General features: G+C 42.5%; 1 protein-coding gene across 2 annotated transcripts in view; it reads right to left on the bottom strand.

The window, feature by feature from the left end:
* Nucleotides 1-20,957, bottom strand: part of RFX4 (regulatory factor X4) — a 145,383-nt gene that overhangs the window by 57,245 nt on the left and 67,181 nt on the right. For both annotated transcript variants that reach the window (XM_073621207.1, XM_073621208.1), the window contains exons 6-12: nt 17,286-17,499; nt 15,897-15,974; nt 12,786-12,949; nt 9,206-9,306; nt 4,947-5,005; nt 3,625-3,769; nt 345-439 (exon numbers count right to left, since the gene is read on the bottom strand). In XM_073621207.1, coding sequence (XP_073477308.1) covers nt 345-439; nt 3,625-3,769; nt 4,947-5,005; nt 9,206-9,306; nt 12,786-12,949; nt 15,897-15,974; nt 17,286-17,499 — 856 coding nt within the window. The remainder of the gene's footprint in view (nt 1-344; nt 440-3,624; nt 3,770-4,946; nt 5,006-9,205; nt 9,307-12,785; nt 12,950-15,896; nt 15,975-17,285; nt 17,500-20,957) is intronic.

Raw genomic sequence — 20,957 nt, 5'->3', positions numbered from 1 at the left:
AAGGTGTGTTACAATAATCCATTCCAATTGATGCAGCATTATTGCATGCTTTGCATGGTGCATTTCATTTAGTTCACAGAAATCTGTCCCTACCATGAAAGAACGTTTCTGTGTTTGCTGTCCTGGCCAAAGGTTCCCAGTCCTCCCCTGCCTAAGCTGATATACCCCATTGCAAATGCATTGTTTGCTGTGGTTGTGTTTAATCTCTGAATAAGACATGTGTACACAAGATCTAATGCATATAAAATTGCATGATAATAAAAATAAAAGGAAGAGGAGGAAAAGAAGTAACAGAAGCAGAAATAAAAGCAGAATTTCTTTCTTAACAACATATGGAAACTTACTCTCACAACACATCGGTCTACCATGGAATCCAACCAATCAATGTAAGCTTCTATTGGAGATTGTTCTTCTAATAAATGATCAAATTCCTGGTACACTGCAGAAACAAGAGATTGTGAAAACCTGATAACAAACCTACAAAATCATAGATATTGTTGTTACCTAAGGGCAGCTTTCCAAACAAATAGAGGAAGGATCAGGGCCGGTGCTACCAATAGGCAGGCGCACTGCTGCCTAGGGCGCCCGGCCACTGATGTTTCTACTCTCTTCAGCAAGCAACTAATTCTCAGCATCAGCAGGTAGCCACCGCTTCATTCGCACATAGTGTCAGAGGCGACGGAGGACTGTGTCTGTGTCCCGACTCCTGAATGAATGGAAGCAGGCAAACATTCATTGATGGGCACTGGTAGTCTGCATTTGATGGGGGCTGGTAGGCTGTATTGATGGGTGCTGGTAGGCTGTATTGATGGGTGCTGGTAGGCTGCATTTGATGGGCGCTTCATTGAAAAGGTGGGGTATACATGGGCAGGGTAAAGGGGGTGGAGCCAAGAGGGGGCGGCAAAATGAGGTTTCGCCTAGGGTGTCAAAAATACTTGCACCAACCCTGGGAAGGATTGTTGTCAGTGTTGCCTGAAGAAACCAATCAAAATCCAGATGTAAAAATGCCAGCTGATTGCATGCTATAGGCAACACAGATACATTTCATTGGATGTTTCATAAATTATAGAGGTAGCCAGTTTGAAAATATAAAATGGGCCATCAAGTGCAGTCTATATTTATAATAGCAGGTGCAGAGTTTGTACTGTGTTAGGCATTAAAGAAAGTAGTAAGTTTAAAATGTAAGTGATGTCATCAAATCGCTGATGAAGATTTTCAAATATTCAGGTTGTTGAGACATGCTAGTCTCTCTTTATCAGGCATTACTATACCTAACCTGTTTTAAAAGGTTGTATTATTACCAGCCAATAAAGGGCATGGTTTTAAATTGCTGAACTTTCTGCTGTTTAATGTTAGAATGGAGGCTAAGTTATGCAAGCCAAAATTTCTGGTTCAACCACCTCACTACTAATAAGAGCCCCACTGCAAACTTCAGAATGTGATACAAACACAACAGAGAATGGTAACTTGGATGTAGAGATCTCATCCTCAGGATAGTCAATATTCAGAAGAAATTGTTGAAATGGAGATATAGGAATCTGCTATTGCTGACTTGTTTTTGAAGATGCAGGTTCCAGACAAAAAGTGTTGGGTCATTTGACCTGCATGCTTTTTCATTTCAGTAACTCCCTATACTGAGCCACCACCTTTAAAAAACAAAGCAGCAGCTGCAGGTTTTGTGATCTGAAATTTGAAAGTCCCCAGACAGCAGTCAGTCAATGGGACTATATGAGAAAATGTCTATATCTCCATGTACTATCCCATTGGCATCATTAGTACCTATCATTAGTACCTATGCTTGCCAACAGGCCATAAAAGGTCAGTTCTGTAATATGTGGAACTTCACATAGAAGTAGGATCAGTTAGTGTAATAACTGCATGGAGAAAGGTGTGCTTACGATACGTTGCGTCTTAATTCACAAATGCCTTGTAAATTCGCCTGGCCTGTTGGCAGCAATGGGTTCTTAAAAAGTAATAAATTGCATCTATAAAAAATAGTTACATTTATAAAATGGCCTCCACTATCATGATTAGGCTTTTAAAAGAAACAGATTTTCTAGCCAGATCAGAGGCGTAACTAGAATCTTCAGGAGAGGCTCTCTGGAGACCCTGATGCAATGAGGGGGGCTCTGGGAACCCTGATGTAAGTGGGGGATCTCTGGGGACCCTGATGTAAGGGTGGATCCGCACTCAGATATGTAACGATGCAAGAATGCAAGATGCAAGAAACCATGAAGGGCCCCCACCATGGGCGCTGCTACTGTAGGTCTACAAAAGATCTCAGGCTAGAGCCCATAGCAGTGAAGTAAAGAAGGTTATACGCTTGGGCGGGCATACACATGTATATAATATACATGTGTCTGTGTGTATGTATTTATATATATATATATATATATATATATATATATATATATAAATCGTTACATATCTGAGTGCGGATCCGCCCTTACATCAGGGTCCCCAGAGATCCCCCACTTACATCAGGGTTCCCAGAGCCCCCCTCATTGCATCAGGGTCTCCAGAGAGCCTCTCCTTACATCAGGGTCCCCAGAGAGCCCCCCTTACATCAGGGTCCCCAACGTGCCCCCCCTTACATCAGAGTCCCCGGAGATCCCCTCCTTACATCAGGGTCCCCGGAGAGCCTCCCCTTACACCAGGGTCACCAGAGAGCCCCCCTTACATCAGGGTCACCAGAGAGCCCCTCCTTACATCAGGGTCCCCAGAGAGCCTCCCTACTTACATCAGGGTCCCAAAAGAGCATCCCCCTTACACCAGGGTCCCCACAGCCTCCTGATTACATCAGGGTCCCCAGAGAACCCCTTCCTTACATCAGGGTCCCCAGAGAGCCCCCCTTACATCAGGGTCCCCAGAGAGCCCCCCTTACATCAGGGTCCCCAGATAGCCCCTTCTTACATCAGGGTCCCCAGAGAGCCCCCCTTGCATCAGGGTCCCCAGAGAGCCCCCTTGCATCAGGGTCCCCAGATAGCCCCTTCTTACATCAGGGTCCCCAGAGAGCCGCCCTTAAATAATGGTGCCCAGAGAGCCCCCCTTACATCAGGGTCCCCAGAGAAACCCTCATACATCAGTGTCCCCAGAGGTTCCCCTGCACCTGTCTGGTCTCCGCTGTCTGTGTATCTCCAACCCCCAGCTCATCTCTGGGGGGAGGAGGCGATCGGCATCTCCCCTGGGGCTTGTAGTTCTCCTTCTGAGTGTATACAGTGGAGAGGGGAGGGGCCTCTGACCCGACCATGTATCAGCAACAGTGTACAAGCAGAGCGACTCACTTATACACTGAAGAGTGAAACTGATACATGCCCGGGCCAGAGTCCCCTCCCCTCTCCACTGTATACACTCGGGAAGAGAACTACTAGCCCCGCGGGAACCATAGAGCTGCCGATCACCGCCTCCCACTCCCCCCCCACTGCATCCCAAACTGACAGCCAGTGGTGCAGGGGGAGATGCTGGGTCTTGGGGCCCCCCCACAGCGGCAGGACGGCAGGGCCCAGTCGCAAGTGCGACTGCTGCGACCCTGAAAGTTCCGCCACTGTATCTGGCTGCCAGATACAGTTTGCAACTCCACTGTGATAACCAAGTGGTGCACATGCCAACATCCACAAATCTTACACTGGACAATCAGCTTCCTGTGCTCATCTCTGGAATCTTCTATAGTATACAGACTCTGTTTGGTAATGCTATTAAGGTCAACATTCCTCCAGTCTTCCAGCATCTGAAATGTAATATCTGCGCTGTGTATCACTGTCCGTGATGCCTGCCAATGGAAATCAGTGGTGAGAACAGACAGGATTCATTATACAGGGCTCATGCAGTGAAAATATTGTTCAAACAACAACACAGGTTGATGCATTTATATAAATATGCTGAATACAAACATGATGGAAATCCAGATATAAGAATTATCAGCCACTTGTACAAAAATTGCCTGGGGTGTCTATAGTAACCAGACATTTACTTTTTATCCTAGGAGCAGAACTATAATCACTAATGATTAATCAGACAGGGTTCACACTTGTCAGGTGAGTTAATGCACACATGTTTAAACACTGATACAAGGCACTATTCCTCCCACTGACATCAACAATGGGGCAATAATTCCTGCACTTACATCAACAATAGAGCACTATTTCTCCCACTGGCACCAGCAACGGGGCACTTACTCCAACTGGCATCAATGATGGCTCACTATTCTTCCCACTGGCACCAATGATGGGGCACTCTTTCTTCCACTGACACCAATGGTGGGGCACTATTCCTCCCACTGATACCAATGATGGGGCCCGATTTCTCCCACTGACATTAATGATGGGGCACTATTCCTCCCACTGATACCAATGATGGTGCGCTATTCCTTCCACTGAAACCAAAGATGGGGCACTATTCCCCCCACTGACACCAATGATGAGGCACTAACGCCAGGACATTTTCTACTCCCACTGGCCACAGTCTGGCCCCCTAAAATTTAAAGCACAGTAAACTGGCTCTTTGTTTAGAAAGTTTGGAGACCGTTGCTTTAGTGCATTGGAGTGCCAACCATAATGTTATCCCAGCCTAAAAGTTGATGCGCAATTATGCTTTACTATGCACATTTAGAAGTGTGTTGTCCTAGTGCATTGGCACACAGGGCTGGTGCTACCATAAGGTGGCTTAGGCAGCTGCCTTATGGTGCCAGGATGGAGGGGGGGGCAGGGGGAATTCCCCAGCCACTTGTACAGGCGGGGGTGCCGGCTCCTCTCCTCCCATTACTCAGCATTGTGTACAGCAATGTAAGTCCCTCCAGCCCAGTGAGAAGGTCCGTGCCTTCTCCAGATCTGGGTCTGCTGACGCCACTGCTGCTATCCTGTTTCATTATGTAGCGCCAGCCACGTTGGCACACCAACAAATTCAGAGTGAGAGAGACAGACAGGAATATATTTCTGCAGTATACTCACCTGACACAGATGGTTTAAAGATGTTTGTCGTCGAAGGATTTGTGAGAACCTTTTGGACACTATGAGGACGATAAATTTAAAAAAATGAATTACAACAATGTAGGCTTTTTGTGATAAAACTAATATATATTTAAATGTTGCATTACAACATTTTATCAGTTCACCCTTAGGTATTATCTAAGTTTATGAGATGGAGGTGCTACAGGACACGAGATGAGGGCTTAAGTTTTTGCTTCACCTTGTCTTGCATTTTCTTAATCATAAATAAAATATGACACCCAATTTTAGCAATACTGCACAACCAAAACTCTAGGTCACAAAATGAAATAATGTGACAGCGGACCCCAGACCATTGCATTTTTATAATACCACATTGCACTAATAGGTGCAAACTCCCAGTTTCCAAAAAAATACAATCCCAAGTTTAATACTGGATTGGTTTTCCAGCTGACAAAACTCCACAAGGGTCCTGTAGTGGACATACAGATAGTCACCCAACAGTAGTTCAAACCATAGAAAAACAGAAAGGAGTGCCTGACCAAAACCAGTTAAAAGAGTGCAAGATACTATTAATTGTTGGTAAAAAGTCATATAAAAACATCTAATACGTTTCGGGGAAATGCCCCTTCCTCTTCTTCAGAGCTCAAGAAAAAATCTGGAGAAAGCACTAACTTCAAAAATCTATATTAGAACGAGTACTGAACTATCTACATACATGGCGTAACAACTTGAGAGTAATTGCTGAGCAGCAGTCTTCTGTCAACAAAAAATTAAGACCTGTATTTAGTCACTGTTCCTTAGTATATAACAGCTGTACACACCAAAGTAGACAACTCTGCCCCCATGATGCAAGGGGTACATCCACTATACAATCTGTGCCATCACTCGGCATAATGGAGTGAAAGAAGTGGGTATAAATGTAGAGTTTTTAGGTTTTCTGTCACTCTATCATATATTAGCTTCTTTCCCAATTCAAGCAAACAAAATAAAAATGGTTAATGACTTAATGGTTAACTATTAAAAATGGTTAATGACAAAATCTCCTTGTCTACAAAGCATTATTTTTCTTTTCTATATCCCATTAAAAATAATAACTAATAATAATAATTTTTAAAATGCTCAAAGAAAATCATTTTGCATTGGCTTTAGTTATTTTTCTTTTGTCTTTCTGCCATTAACATTCTGCACCATTAAATCATGTTAAATAATACACATGTATAATGCACATTAACCCAGAAGTGACACCGTCCAAGCTCAAGCTCTTGATCCCTGGCTAATCCTTTTTCTTAATTACAGGATGATGGTGAACAGCTTTTCTCAATGGAGAGTGCGTGAATGCTTTGAAATGAGAAAGGATTAGTTTGCAGGTGATGGTCTTGGCTCTCTGCGGTGGGCTAGCGGTTGGAGTATGATAGAGAGTAGCTAGCCTGCTGGGCCAGAGTCATTTGATAACGTCCCTTGCTGCATTTTATTAATAATCTGCTGCTTTTGTACTTTTGCATAAAATAAAAGCCTTTTTAGCATAGAAAAACATGGATTATCGCAGACTAGAAAAATACATAATTAAGTACACTACACCTTTCCACATAGAGAAAAGCAATAAAAAAAAAAATGGTTTAATTAGAGAACAGCTTCAGCAGTCTACAGAAACACCAAAATTGTGCTAACGTTAGAAGTGTGCTTGGTGTACTAGTTTTATATCATCATTTAGAGCTGGATTCAACAGGCTTTCTGCAGTGCTTCAAATCAAGAGAGTCTGCAGCCTCTTTTCACATGACTCTAAACGTAGAATGGTGCTCAGAATTTGAAGATGCAAGACTTGCAGATTCACAGGATCAGATCAGTTCATAAGATAAGGATGCTGACATCCATTAGGGGTTTAGATGTTCAAGCTGAGTTCCATCACATGACCTAACGTGTATGTAGTCTTTGTCATGTGATCTACCGCTACCAAGGGCATTGTGGGTGTTTCATGTCTGCAATCAGCAAAGCTCACACTCTCGCATTGACTGGGTGCATTAGGCCTGTGCAAAGAGTCCATTGCTTTAACACCTAGAGCATGTATCCTTATCTGCAGCATGCTGGCAGGAGAAAGATTTTCTGCCCAGGCTTTGATTGTTTTCTAAAGGAAACCAACTCTAAATTTTGCACACCTTCAATTTTGATGCATCTAAAACTGATACATTGAAGAGTTATGGCAGAAAAAAACAAGTGGTCCATGGAGTTTGCTTTTTTTTTGTAACATTTGTTTTTTTTTAACTTCTTTAACCTAAACCTGCAGTATCTTGGAAAAAAGTATTCATACCCCTTGACATTTTCCACATTTTGTCATGTTACAACCAAAATTGTAAATCTATTTTATTAGGATTTTATGTGATAGACCAACACAAAGTGGCACATAATTGTGAAGTGGAAGGAAAATGATAAATGGTTTTAAATTTTATTTACAAATACATATCTGAAAAGTGTGACTTGCATTTGTATTCAGCCCCATTCACTCTGATACCTCTAACTAAAATCTAGTGGAACCAATTGCTTTCAGAAGTCTCCTAATTAGTAAATCCACAGGCGAGTCCACCTGTTTGTAATTTAATCTCAGTATTAATACAGCTGTTCTGTGAAGCCCTCGGAGGTTTGTTAGAGAACCTTAGTGAACAAACAGCATCATGAAGGCCAAGCAACACACCGGACAGGTCATAAAGTTGTGGAGAAGTTTAAAGCAGGGTTAAGTTATAAAAAATAACTAAAGCTTTGAACATCTCATGGAGCACTGTTCGATCCATCATCCGAAAATGGAAAAAAGAGTATGGCACACCTGCCAACCTAGCAAGACATGGTGGTCCACCTAAACTAACAGGCCGGGCAAGGAGAGCATTAATCAGAGAAGCAGTCAAGATGCCCGTGGTAACTCTGGAGGAGCTGCTCTGGTCAGATGAGACCAAAATTGAACTTTTTGGCCTAAAAGCAAAACGTGTGGCATAAAACTAACACTGCATATCACCCTGAACACATCATCCCCACCGTGAAACATGGTGGTGGCAGCATCATGTTATGGGGATGCTTTTCTTCAGCAGGGACAGGGAAGCCGGTCAGAGTTGATGGGAAGATGAATGGAGCCAAAAACAGGGCAAATGTGTCAGAGTCTGCAAAAGACTTGAGATTGGGGTAAAGGTTCACCAGCAGGACAATGACCCTAAACATACAGCCAGAGCTACAATGGAATGGTTTAGATCAAAGCATATTCATGTGTTAGAGTGGCACATTCAAATTCCAGACCTAAATCCAATTGAGAATCTGTGACAAGACTTGAAAATTGGTGTTCACAGACGCTCTCCATCCAATCTGACAGAGGTTGAGTTATTTTGCAAAGAAGAATGGGCAACAATGTCACTCTCTAGATGTGAAAAGCTGATAGAGACATCCCCAAAAAGACTTGCAGCTGTAATTGCACCGAATGGTGGTTCTCCAAAGTATTGACTCAGGGGGGCTGGATACATAAGCACGTCACACTTTTCAGATATGTCATGGGGTATGATTTTTTTTTTCAAGGCACTGTACATTAATTTCAATTGGGCTTTAAGAAGATTATCTCAATTTGTTTTGTAAATGAGCTTCCCTCTTTGGACACCTAAATGCGCCATCCATATCAATTAAGACACAGTAGGTGTGTGTCCCTGTATGCAGACAGTGTGAATTTGGGGATCTGCACCCACACCAACACGGATGTCAAATATGAGTAGTGGCTGTGTCTGTGTAGCTGCTGTATCCCAATAGACATGAATTGGTGTGCCTGCAGGTGGATGCATGGAAAAGTTGTGCATCCCAGGTGGGCAAACATGGCCCTTTGCACAGGTGTATACTTAAAGTGGTTGTAAACCTAGAAAGTCAAATACAAACAGAACACTAAATCTAATAAAGAACAAGTGCACAAATCATTTGTCCCTGATCTACATACAGGGCGCCAGACGCATGGATTTCTATAGGTTTTTTTTTTTTTTTTTTGGAAGCACATGAAAAAGAGAGTGAAAGAGACATCAGAGAAAAGAAAAACATTTGGTACAACCGAATGAGGATGACTTTTTGAGAGGTACACACAATGTGAATTAGGTTATAACAACAACTATTACTGAACTGTGCAAAAGAGTGGTGTTTTAGAGTTTTGGGTTTACAACCACTTTAAGTACACCCATGTGAATGAGGCCTTAAAATACATTTTCACACACCCATAACAAGAAATCACAAACTGAATCAATACCTACGCTCAAATTTGATATTTCGTAAATTTTCCGGAAGGTCGTGCAGAGCCACTTTCAACCATTCGTCCAGCTGTTTTGCAAATTTTCTTATAACTTGTGTCAAACTGAAAGAAGGAAAATATATGCGCAATATTTAATCAGTAATGATACTTTATGGTATACCATTGCACAAATTACAAGCGCCATTGCATCTACCCCTGTGAAGCTAACTGCACCAGAAAACCTAAACACAGGCCACAGATCCAAGTAAATGAACACGTCTGGTCCAGTCAAAAATGTTTCTGAAATTTCTAATGGCTGAGTGTTTATATCTCTAAATATAACTTATTGGCAATTGTGTCTTAGTTTGGGAGGGCCTACTAACGTATGCCCTAATCATTCATGTAAAGTGCTATATTTACACAGACCTCCTGAAAATGAACAGTGAATAGCCTTTCTATATTTTCCCACCTGTTCCCTCATTTGGCTTCCCTTGCTCAAGGCCAAGACTAGAGGCCACACTTTCCAAAATAAGTTCATAAATCCTTTGCACCTAAAGAATGAACTTCTCCATGTACGCAGTCTTGTGATAATTATAACCCTCCACATATATTGTATTACTTAACAGAGTCATGTGGTGCTTTTATTGACTTCATTATGGGAAGTTTTACATCATCTTACAAAGGCCCTGACTAACCAATGTTAGTACAGCGATCTCCCTTGCTGTGCTATTATGTTTTTACACGGGGATGAGAGCCAGGCCTGGGTTGAATCTGGGTCAGGGTTGAGTGACTCAGGGAAGCTGGATGACTCAGCAAGCAGCATCTCTGGCTTTCTGGAGCCTTGGAGAAGCTTCCAGATGTAGTGGGGGGAAACCTAGGAGGAGCTGCTTTGCATATTTATGAGGGCCCCAGCCAATCTCCAGCAAATGGGCTGGCAGGGGGCAGGCCACTTCATAAATAGTCATGAGTCATGCCAGCAGGGGCAGTCATGTGGAAGATGGAGATGCAGTGCTGAGGAGGCTGTTGGTGGCCCTTGAGGGTGCCCCCTAGTCTTGGAGGGTGACCTCAGGCCTGTGGCTTGGGTGCTGGAAGGATCCCTCGCAACACATTAAGGGAACCCCTTCCTGGAGGCATGGAAGCAAGGAGAGGACACAGCAGGAGCAGGTCAGCACCTCCAGGTGTTCTCCTGATAAGTCAGCCCGGTGGGCAGGGGAGTGCACAGTCTGGGAGGTCTGTAGAGAGAGCATCAGCCTGGGAGGACTGTGGAGAAGTTAGCCAGGAGGGCTAGTGAAAGGAGCAGCTGTAGTCAGGGGGGCTGGTAGTGCCTGAAAAGATGGTGCTGGGGTCAGCAGCCACATGAGTGATTAAGCTGGACACTGAATGCTGGCTACACACTCAAAAGGGGCCTCGGGTTCTTGCCTATATACAGGATATCGCTCTAAATCTGACTGAGTGCTTTTTGTCAGATCCACAAACAGTGTGCTGGCGGAAGTGAGGAGTGTATATAGACTGTATATAAGACAAGTTATCCTTAAAGTTTTTTTAAGTTGCGCTACACACAGATAGAGAAAGGTTTTTGCCAAGTGTGAACCAATGCTGTAAAGTAAGATTACTTTCAAATATATATATTTTTAATTGTTTCTTTTTATCAATTTAGAAAATGCAAAATGAAGGAACAGAAAACAAAAATTAATCAAATCAATATTAGGTGTGGCCAGCCTTTGGCTTCAAACCAGCATCAATTCTTATGCCGCGTACAGACAATCGGAATTTCCGACAACAAATGTTCGATGTGAGCTTGTTATCGGACATTTTCTGTCGGAATTTCCGACAACAAAAATTTGAGAGCTGGATCTCAAATTTTCCGACAACAAAATCCGTTGGCGGAAATTCCGATTGGATGTACACAATTCCGACGCACAAAATTCCACACATGCTCGGAATCAAGCAGAAGAGCCACACTGGCTATTGAACTTCATTTTTCTAGTCCCGTTGTACGTCACCGTGTTCTTGACGATCGGAATTTCCGACAACATTTGTGTGACCGTGTATGCAAGACAAGTTTGAGCCAACATCCGAAGGAAAAAAATCCACGGTTCTGTTGTCAGAATGTCCGATCGTCTGTACGCGGCATTACACTTGCACATTTACACAAAGTCAGGGATTTTGTAAGATTAGCATCAGATGTATGATTAACTAATTATACCAAACAGGTGCTATTAATCATGAATTTCATATGTAGGTTGAATGGTCTCTCCTAGGTTTTCAAAGCAGACTGAGTGGGGTTTCAAGATGTGCTGTCCAAGCTCTTTTGAAGTAGCACAAAGAAACAGGCAATGTTGAGGACCGGAGACGTAGTCGTTGGCCAAGGAAACTTAAAGGGGTTGTAAAGGTTCGTTGTTTTAAAAAAAATAAACATGTTTTACTTACCTGCTCTGTGCAAGGGTTTTGCACAGAGCGGCCCCGATCCTCCTCTTCTGGGGTCCCCCAGCGACGTTCCTGCTCCTCCTCTTCGAGTGCCTCCACAGAGAGCCGCATTGCATGGGGGCACTTGTGCAGGCACGCTCCCGAGTCCTGCTGATGCGTCCATTGACACGGACAGCAGGACAATGGCTTCTACTGCTATCAAACTATCCATTAAGGACCAGAGACAGCGGCTGGAGCTGCTGTGCTCCTCCCCGTCGCTGCAACAATCGGGTTCAGGTAAGTAAAAGGGGGACACATCATGTTTACTTCCCTTCAACATTAGAAGATGTCCAGCACAGTACTGGTAGAAACCAGTGCGACCCAAGTGCTCTGGACTGATGAATCAAAATTTTTGGCTGTAACAGGAGGCAGTTTGTTCACCGAAAGGCTGGAGAGCGCTACAATAATGAATGTCTGCAGTGAAGCTTAGTGGAGGTTCCTTGCAAGTTTGGGGCTGCATTTCTGCAAATGGAGTTAGAGATTTGGTCAGGCTCAATGGTGTCCTCAATGCTGAAAAATACAGGCAGATACTTATCTATCATACAATACTATCAGGGAGGCATGTGATTGGCCCCAAATTTACTCTGCAGCAGGACAACGTCCCCAAACATACAGAAGTGATGATTTGGCCCTCAAAGAGTCCTGATCTCAACATCATCAAGTCTGTCTGGGATTAAATGAAGAGACAGAAGGATCTGAGGCAACCTACACTCACAGAAGATCCATGGTTAGTTTTCCAAGATATTTGCAACAACCTACCTGCTAAATATTGATTTGATTTGGATTTCTCTTCTGTTCATTTACTTTCCATTTTGTTAATTGATAAAAAAACATATACTATTAACACTTCTATTTCTAAAAGCATTCTTAATTTAAAGCATTTTTTCACACCTGCCTAAAACTTTTGCACAGTAGTGTATATATACTGTACATATAATGCCATTATTACAAGTATTTATAAAGCGCTAGCAATTTATGCAGGGCTTTAAATATATTGTGCACATTCCTGTCCTCAAGACGTTTACAATCTAAGGTCCCAACTGATCTACCAGCATAATTGCTACTCAATGAGCCATTCTACTGCACATTATTGTGAAATGGAACAAAAAAGGTGTAGAATGTGTGAGTGCACCCACCTGTCAGGCAATGCTTGTAATACAGTTGGCATCAAAACGCCGGAGATGGCTTTATACAGTATAGAATCACACACTCCCACTATATTCACCACCGTGGATGAGCCCAGGACTGGCAGCATGTGTGGAGGCATGCCTTGCCAAAAGTGCAGGAGAAAACTTTGAACCTAAAAAAAAAAAAAAAAATCACAATTATAACCATAACTGGTGGGATGCCCTCTGGCTTCTTATGTCTCGCAAGGCCATAATGATGTTCTCACCCTTACGAAGTTAGTTAATTCACATTGTGGAGAATGCTCTGGGGTTTGGGACACCATAGCTTGACATTGTAATTACCACATTAGTGAATTCTAGTGGAGTTATCTCAACTAAGGTCCATGAAAGACAAATGAAGCAAGCTAGCATATAATTCAACTTTTGGGCAAAGTTAATGTTTTAAAGTGGACCATTCAATAACTTTAGTCTGCATTAATATATTCCTGACATGTCTCAATAAATACCAACAGTTTCATTTTTCAGAAAAGCTCCAGTTTTATTATTAAAAACAGTTTTTAAGTTCCAATGCCTAGGATGAGATGATGTCATCAGTAGGCAGGCTGGAATGAGGAAACATTTCTTCAGTCTCCTCCAATAATCACACTGTAACGCTGAAGCAACTCATAAGAGAAACTGCAGCAGAGACTGATCTGTGATGGACGTTTGTGAACTGCACCAGGATTTACATGATCCTGCCATCTCTGTGCCAACATCTGTGTCCAGGAAGTAGATTTTGATCAATGATGATGCCTGAACAAAGATGTTGCCATCCTTCTGGAGAGAAAAGCAGATCAAAGCATTGCTAGGGGAGCACTGTCAACGTGAGAGGTGATACATATCTTTAAGTAATAGGCCCCTTTCACATGGGGTGGACTCCATTTTGTTCAACAGAGGATCTGTCTGCTGATCATCTGCTGATCAGAGCAGGCAGATGATAGGCCTGTGTCTGCTCAATTTATTCAGAGCTGTCCCTTAGAGTTACCAAAACTCTGTAATAGGAGGACCTAGCTAAAATATCCCCAAAAATGTAATTAAGGCACTTTAAAGCCTAACTAAAAGTATCACTAAACCCACATAATAAAAAAACTATCGATAAATGGTGTATTACATGCTGTTCATACACACTCAGTCACTATGAGATTCATTTTCTGTATTCTGAAAAAAACCTGGTTGATGCTGCTGCTCTCTATCTCCACCTTCTGTCCATGTCCTCAATTCAGCTAGGGATTTTGCAGCTGTGGTGGCAACTCTGCACATGCTCAGTTTTCAGTGAGTATCTATGCTGAGCATTTCCTTCCCTCTAACATCTGAGCAGCTCATGTGACTATAGAGTCACACATGTGGGTGTATACACAGTAGTGGTAAATGACAGCCCTCCTCCTCCCTGCTCACTAACCAGCTAAACACAATGGGGGCGGAATATTACGTGTAGATTAATAGAGGCTTCACTTCGCTCTAATTCTAAGACACAGGTTGGAGAGGCGTGATTGGCAGAAAGCCATCCACACCATGTTATTTCCACAAAATAATAAGATTTGATTTCAAATATGTATTTGTATACCAATTTAAAACAGTTTATTGATATATTATTGATTTAGTTTTACTCTGTATTCCAAAGACTGTTTGTTTTCATTTTTTTACATGTGAACAGCAGCCGAGGTCTAGAAGCTCCTCCTGTTTATGTTTCCCTGCAGACAGGCTGGGAAAGAGCTGGGTCATGTGGCAGGTGTATATTTATTAGGAAAAGGGTACTTTTTTTTTATTAAAATAATTACAAAGCCATCATCCATATACAGAAACAGAAGGAACAATGTAAATTAAACAGTGTGTGTTTAGTGTCACTTTAAATAGTTTGTTTGGACCAAGCTGGTCGAAACAAACTATTTCCTTTACTAACACATGCAGCGGCTGTCAGTGCTGTATGTAGCTTCCGCTACAGTACATATGGTAAACAGCGCTGTGTTCCGGCAGTGGGGTGGGCACTTTCCGACCCACTCACAGAAGAAAATTGAGTCGGGAAGAGTGCTGCTCAGCCAGTCACAGGGAGCTTTGTATTCTTTGAATGAGTACCAGGCTTCCTTTGATTGACTGAGGTGAAGAGGCGGGTAGATGACGTCATGAACTCCACCAAGCTGGTCCAAATTAACTATTTCAAGTTTACTAAACCGATGGAGTTAAGCCGACCATAGACAGTTTGAATCTCGGCTGTTTTAACAAGAACCAGTCAAGATTCAAAACCATGTATGGGCAGGCTCAATGTACCAAAGTTGATCGATTAACCAACTTGGGTACAACCAGCCTGCCGAATTTTACAAGCGATTATTGCTAGCAGCTGTTATAGCCGCTAGCAATAATCACTGTGTTGTACAGCTTCTCTGCCTTAGGCCAGCCATAGACGGTTCGAATCTCAGTTGCTTTAGCAGGAACCGGCCTAGGTTCAAACCATTAATGGGCAGGATGATTGGACCAATTTGATAGCCACTAGCATTAATCACTGCCCCCCCCCCCTGCCAGGAGAAGACAATTGCTCGCCAGGAGGAATTCCCCTGTCAACACTTTCTGTGTTGATGGGGAAATCGTGCTAATTTCAATCCTGCAACTCGTGGGTGCAATTTGCACTGTCTATGGCCTGCCTTAGGTTTTAACAATGGGGAAATAGCTAGCTCACTTTGCATACAATTGAAGAAATGCATACCTCCTAAATTTTTGGGATGGTAACGAGGGACACCTACTAGCAAATGTATGTAGGCATAGGACACACCCCCTGAAAGGAGAATTATATAAAAAAAAAAAAACGATTTGTTAAACCCACAAGCATTTTTTCGTTTTACCACTACTATTCTTTTGTATCGGCTTTTGAAATTTGCAAATGCAGAAATTTAGATTTTGGATGAAAGGTTTAGCACTGGGAAACACTTTTGAAAGATAAAAAGTGCATTTTATATACAACTATATAGATCACACCTAAATGAGGGACAAATGAGGAGGAAAGAGGGGTGGAGGGACTTTGTTCTGAATCAGGGACAGTCCCTCAAAATCAGGGACAGTTGGGGGCTATTGAAATGTACATAACCATACCTCATCAAAGTTGGCTCGTATCACAGTGTCCAGAATCCTTTGGCAGTGGGTTCTATACATCATTATAAATGTTGAAATCTACAGAAGAAAAAAGAAGGTTTCATTCTAAAGGAGTTATATTAAAGTGATTGTAAACGATCACCTTGTAAAACAGCCAATTCAGTTTAAAATAGAAACAAAAGACAAAACATTTGTGTATATATATATATATATATATATATATATATATATATATAAATAAACATTATAAATACCCTTTTCCCCCTTTTTATAAATGATCACATTCCCTCTGTTTTCAGCTGCATAAGACCCGGGGGGAGGAGCAACAGTAGACAGAGTTTCTCAGAGAATGGCTGTGCGGGGGGGCGTGTCAGGACAATCTGATCTGAGCAAAGGTAGGTGTCAGTCAGTAGAGCAGTGGGCAGTGTCAATAGGGCAGAGGTTGGTGTTAGCAGGGCGGAGGTTGGTGTCAGTCAGTAGAGCAGTGGACAGTGTCAGTAGGGCAGTGAACTTTGTCAGTAGGGCAGTGGATGGTGTCAGTAGGGCAGAGACTGGAGTCAGTAGGGTAGTAGATGGTGTCAGTAGTTTTTTATTTTTTTATAGTGAATTTATTTTATTTTTTACAAATTTATTTTTTAATTAATTTTTACAATATTATTTTATTTTTTTACCATTTTTTAGAAGCCCCGTTGGGAACTTTGATGAATCATCAGGTGCTAAACAGATCCCTGATGTCTCAATTTTAAGACAGAGAAAGGGACTCAGGACAGAGATTCCCCAGTCCTTTTCTTTGCAGCCTCAGCTGAACTGGACAGTAAATGAATGGTATGTGCTCTGTACTGAGCGGCCTCCTGTTCATTCACAAACTAAACAGTAATCACATTTTACTATGCTTCTGTTATGAATGAACATAGTGAGTGATCGAAACTGATCACTCACTGCGTTTATTCAGAGAAGGAAGGGGCCAGTAAAATGACACCAATGGCTGATTGTAGTGCTGCACAATAAAAACCTGTGGCTTTGTGTAACAAAAAGGCAGGGTTGATGGACTTGCTAGCTTGTGCACAATTTGTGGGGAATTTGGGGCAATATTTAGACATTTTGCCAAGGCACCCCTGAAGAACACACCACAGTGCCACGGCATCCTCATTAAAAAGGCTGCTCTGATCCATGACAAGCAATAAACCTGGTCATTGTTAACTGACTTCTGATATGCTGCTAGTGTCATTTCTTTTAGCAAGCAGGACTCAAATAAAGTTTGTGGTCCTATCAGCTACATTGTCTTAGATAAAGTACATTTTTTACTTAAATGACTGGAAGTTGGACATTGTCTAGTATGGCTTTTGGAAGAAGAGAGACCCTGGGGAACAAATCTGGCTCTATAGCTACCTTTTCTTCTGGGATGTTAGATGGCAGATTTAGGTCTTTGACATTTGGGAACTCTGGCAATAATGTTCCAAGCTTGGATCGTGGTGAATACGCCACTGTCTGCTTTGTGACTTCTTTTTTTCCTGTCTCGTTGACCCATGCGGCTCCTTTCTTAGAGTACATAACATCATAATATTGAGAGGTCTCCTTAACAGCGATGCCATAATAATGATACCTGGTGGGGAAAAAACATCTTAAAGTGTATAAAAAAATAACAAAAACGTTTTTTTTCTGTTCTTGAATATAAAAGGTGAGGTGTTGGAGCTCATGTCAGTATTTTATTACCATCTGAGTCCCAATGGTGGGGATCACCCTCTCTGTTAGTCCTGGTGAATATTTTCATCATGACTGAAAGTGAGGGAAAATACAAAATTGTGGTTTGAAAAACAAGAATGTAGGGACATTTTTCAATGGGGACACTTATTCCAGTGATAACTATCTAAGATGGCATTTCCCTTATTTTTGTGAGATTTTATCTTAATTTCTGTTGTGTCTATTGGACAAAAAGTAAGAATAATTCACCCCAAGGGACCACAGATGGTGTAAGAAAAAAAGTGGGGGTTTTAACTTTTCCCAAAACTAGATATATTAGATATACTTAATATTTCAGTAAATAAAGGTCTATTCTGGCTGGCAAATAATAAGTCCTTGCAAAGATTATATTATACAGTATAGGTGCTGGCAAATTCACTCACCTACTTGCTTCTTATATATCTCATGAAAAACAGAAAAGGCTGTTCATTTTTGGATTGGACAGACCAGGTTTCTCGGTTAAACACTTACCAATTCCCCCTTTTCTTTTACTTATATATCTCATGGGTTTTAATACAAATCTTGTACACCCTCTGCCACATCCATAACAGGGAGGTTTCACCATCCCTGCAGTGTTTTCCATGTATTTGACGTATTTCATATCTGCACTGGAGCGTCTTCCATTTATTTTATTAAAGAGAGTGTACCCTAAAAGCTGTAACTAGGCAGTAAGAGAAGTCAAAGCTGGAAATCATGGCAGAAGATACCTCTTATTTTTAGTCTGTAAGAGGCACTGGAAGCCATCGTGCATCCATTAATAAAATTAAAACCTTTGATAAACTGGCCCTTTAAATATGAATGGTTAGGGGATTAGGGATGGTTATCGAGATTCTTTAACCTACCAAATAATTTTCTACAAATGTAGCACCCTGATGTTTAGGCAGGGTTGCTATCAAATTTAGTTGCCAGGCGATAGTTGCCTTGGTCAATTGTTAGGAGATCAATTGATTCCTCTCTAAATCTGGACTTGTTGCACCCTTTCTCTTCTGTCACTAGGTGGCACTATGCGAGTGACATTAGAAAAGACAGGGGCTTTGCAGGCTCAGACATGAATGGATGGGGTGTCTCAGCCAATGGGCAGGGATTTTCTTTGGTTCCTTGGCCTGCTGGGAGAGCCTATTTATTTGGGTGGAGTCAGATGATCGGGGTTCTGTGCCACCTGGACGGCTGTCTGGGTGAACGTGTGTTGTGCTGCTCCGGGCTGCTAGGCCGGAAGCATGATGCCTATCTCAGGGATATTTGACTGCTAGGCTGGCTGAGGGCCTTTCCAGGAGTGGAAGAGCAGCGTAGGGTTGGAACTGCTGGCTTGTAGTCCAACCAGAAGTAGTGGTTCAGCCAGACGGGGAACCAGCTGTGGTAGAAAGGAAAGCTGTCGCCACTAAGGGTCCTTCCACCTTGTTTCCTGGAGATCACTGTGAGTAAGCTGAAGCCAGTACCAGAGCAGTCTTATCACCAACTGGGGAGGGTGAAGAAGTGGGAAAACTTCAGTGAGTGCCAAGCCAGGGACCCAGTGGGACAGCAGAGGTGACGCTTGTGGGGCAACAATGGGTGCCAAGTCAGGGACCTAGCGGGTCAGCGGGGGGTGACGCTTTAAGAGTATCTGTGAGTGCCAAGCCAGGGACCCAGCAGGGAAGCAGGGGTGACGCATTAGGAAGATACTGAGTACTAAAAGTGAAAGAGCTCAGGGAATCCAGTGGCTATTGGATCCGAAGTCTAGTGAAAGACTGGGAGTTTGTTGCGTGAAGACCCACAGTGAGTGACTGTGGGATTAAGCAGAGAACTGTTTGTGTTGCCAATAGTTGAATACAACTACCGTTAGTAACTGCTACAAGATTGTTGCCATAAGAGACAGCGGTCCTACCTATACAGAAGCGGTGTCTGGCTGGAGTGGCCAATTATCATTTCATCTACTTAAGGGTGTCCTGGTCCTAACCCTCTCTTCCCCAGTTCTGTTTAAGATAAATCTCTTTGCATTCAAAGAAGTGTCTGGCGCCCACCATTTCATCTTGCACCCACCATGCCTTGTAACCCACTCTATACAGAAGGATGTCAGCTGTCCCTAACTCTGGAGGTCACCATTAGGCCTCAAGGCACCCAGGACTCTGCTACACAAAAAAAAAAACCTGAAAACAGTGGTCACTTTAATCCCATAGCAGTCTGTACTGTTGGAGTATGGTGTATACCGTTAATCAAAAAGAAGTAAAAAATAATTGCTGTGATATTAAAGTGGAGATCCACCCAAAAATGGAACTTCCACTTATTGGATTCCTCCCCCCCTCCGGTGTCACATTTGGCACCTTTCAGGGGGGAGGAGGGAGCAGATACCTGTCTAATACAGGTATTTTCTCCCACTTCCTGGCATAGATCGCCGCGGCAATTGCGGTGACCTATGCCACTTCCAGTGCCTACCCCGTCCTCCCCCACTGTATTCTGGGAGACACACAGGTCCCAGACAACAGCAGGGACCTGAGAGGACGCGCAGCATGACTCGCGCATGCGCAGTAGGGAACCAGGAAGTGAAGCCGCACGGCTTCACTTCCTTATTCCCTCACTAAGGATGGCGGCGGCAGCAGCCGAGAGCCGAAGGACGGATCTGCTTCGGCTGCCGACATCGCGGGCTCCCTGGACAGGTAAGTGTCCTTATATTAAAAGTCAGCAGCTTCAGTATTTGTAGCTGCTGGCTTTTAATATTTTTTTTTTCAGCGGACCTCCGCTTTAAAGCTTTATTTTCCTTTTGAAATTCTTGGATTGTTAGTAATTATTTATACTTTTTAAATAGTTAAATGTAACCATATATTGTTATGTATAACGACTGCAAAGTTTTTATACTAAATATGGAGTCCGTGATGTCACAGATAGGGCTAGAGAGACCCAAACTATTGTTCCCTGCGTGCCTAAAACCTCCTCGAATCTTGTTTACCTCTCAGAACTCTTATACATTTGTTTACATTGCACCTACCAGTATGGTGGAAAAGTACAGCAGACCACAAGAAGAGTGGAAGATGCAAAGCCCAAAAACCCTATATTTTGGTGTTTTTAACCCTTTTCGGAAGTGTACTTTTGAAATTACTTATCCCCACATGTTTCTTTTTAAATATTTATTTATTTTACTGTCTGTTTATTTATTTATTTTTTGCTTTCTGTCTGGTTTGTTTGCCTATGGAATAAACTGTGGCATATTTTAATTTTATGTATTTAATGTATAGTCTCTTGATCTCTTCATTTGTGTGAATTGTACATTATGTTAGGATATCTATAAGCAATGTTGCAAAAATTCTGATTGTATTACATGTTCGTTGTTTCTTTGTTTTCTATTAATAC

This window comes from Aquarana catesbeiana, linkage group LG03 (genome assembly GCF_042186555.1).
Source record: "Aquarana catesbeiana isolate 2022-GZ linkage group LG03, ASM4218655v1, whole genome shotgun sequence".
Lineage (NCBI taxonomy): Eukaryota > Metazoa > Chordata > Amphibia > Anura > Ranidae > Aquarana > Aquarana catesbeiana.
Note: the sequence above shows the minus strand (reverse complement) of the source record. Positions and strands in the feature narration are given on the sequence as shown.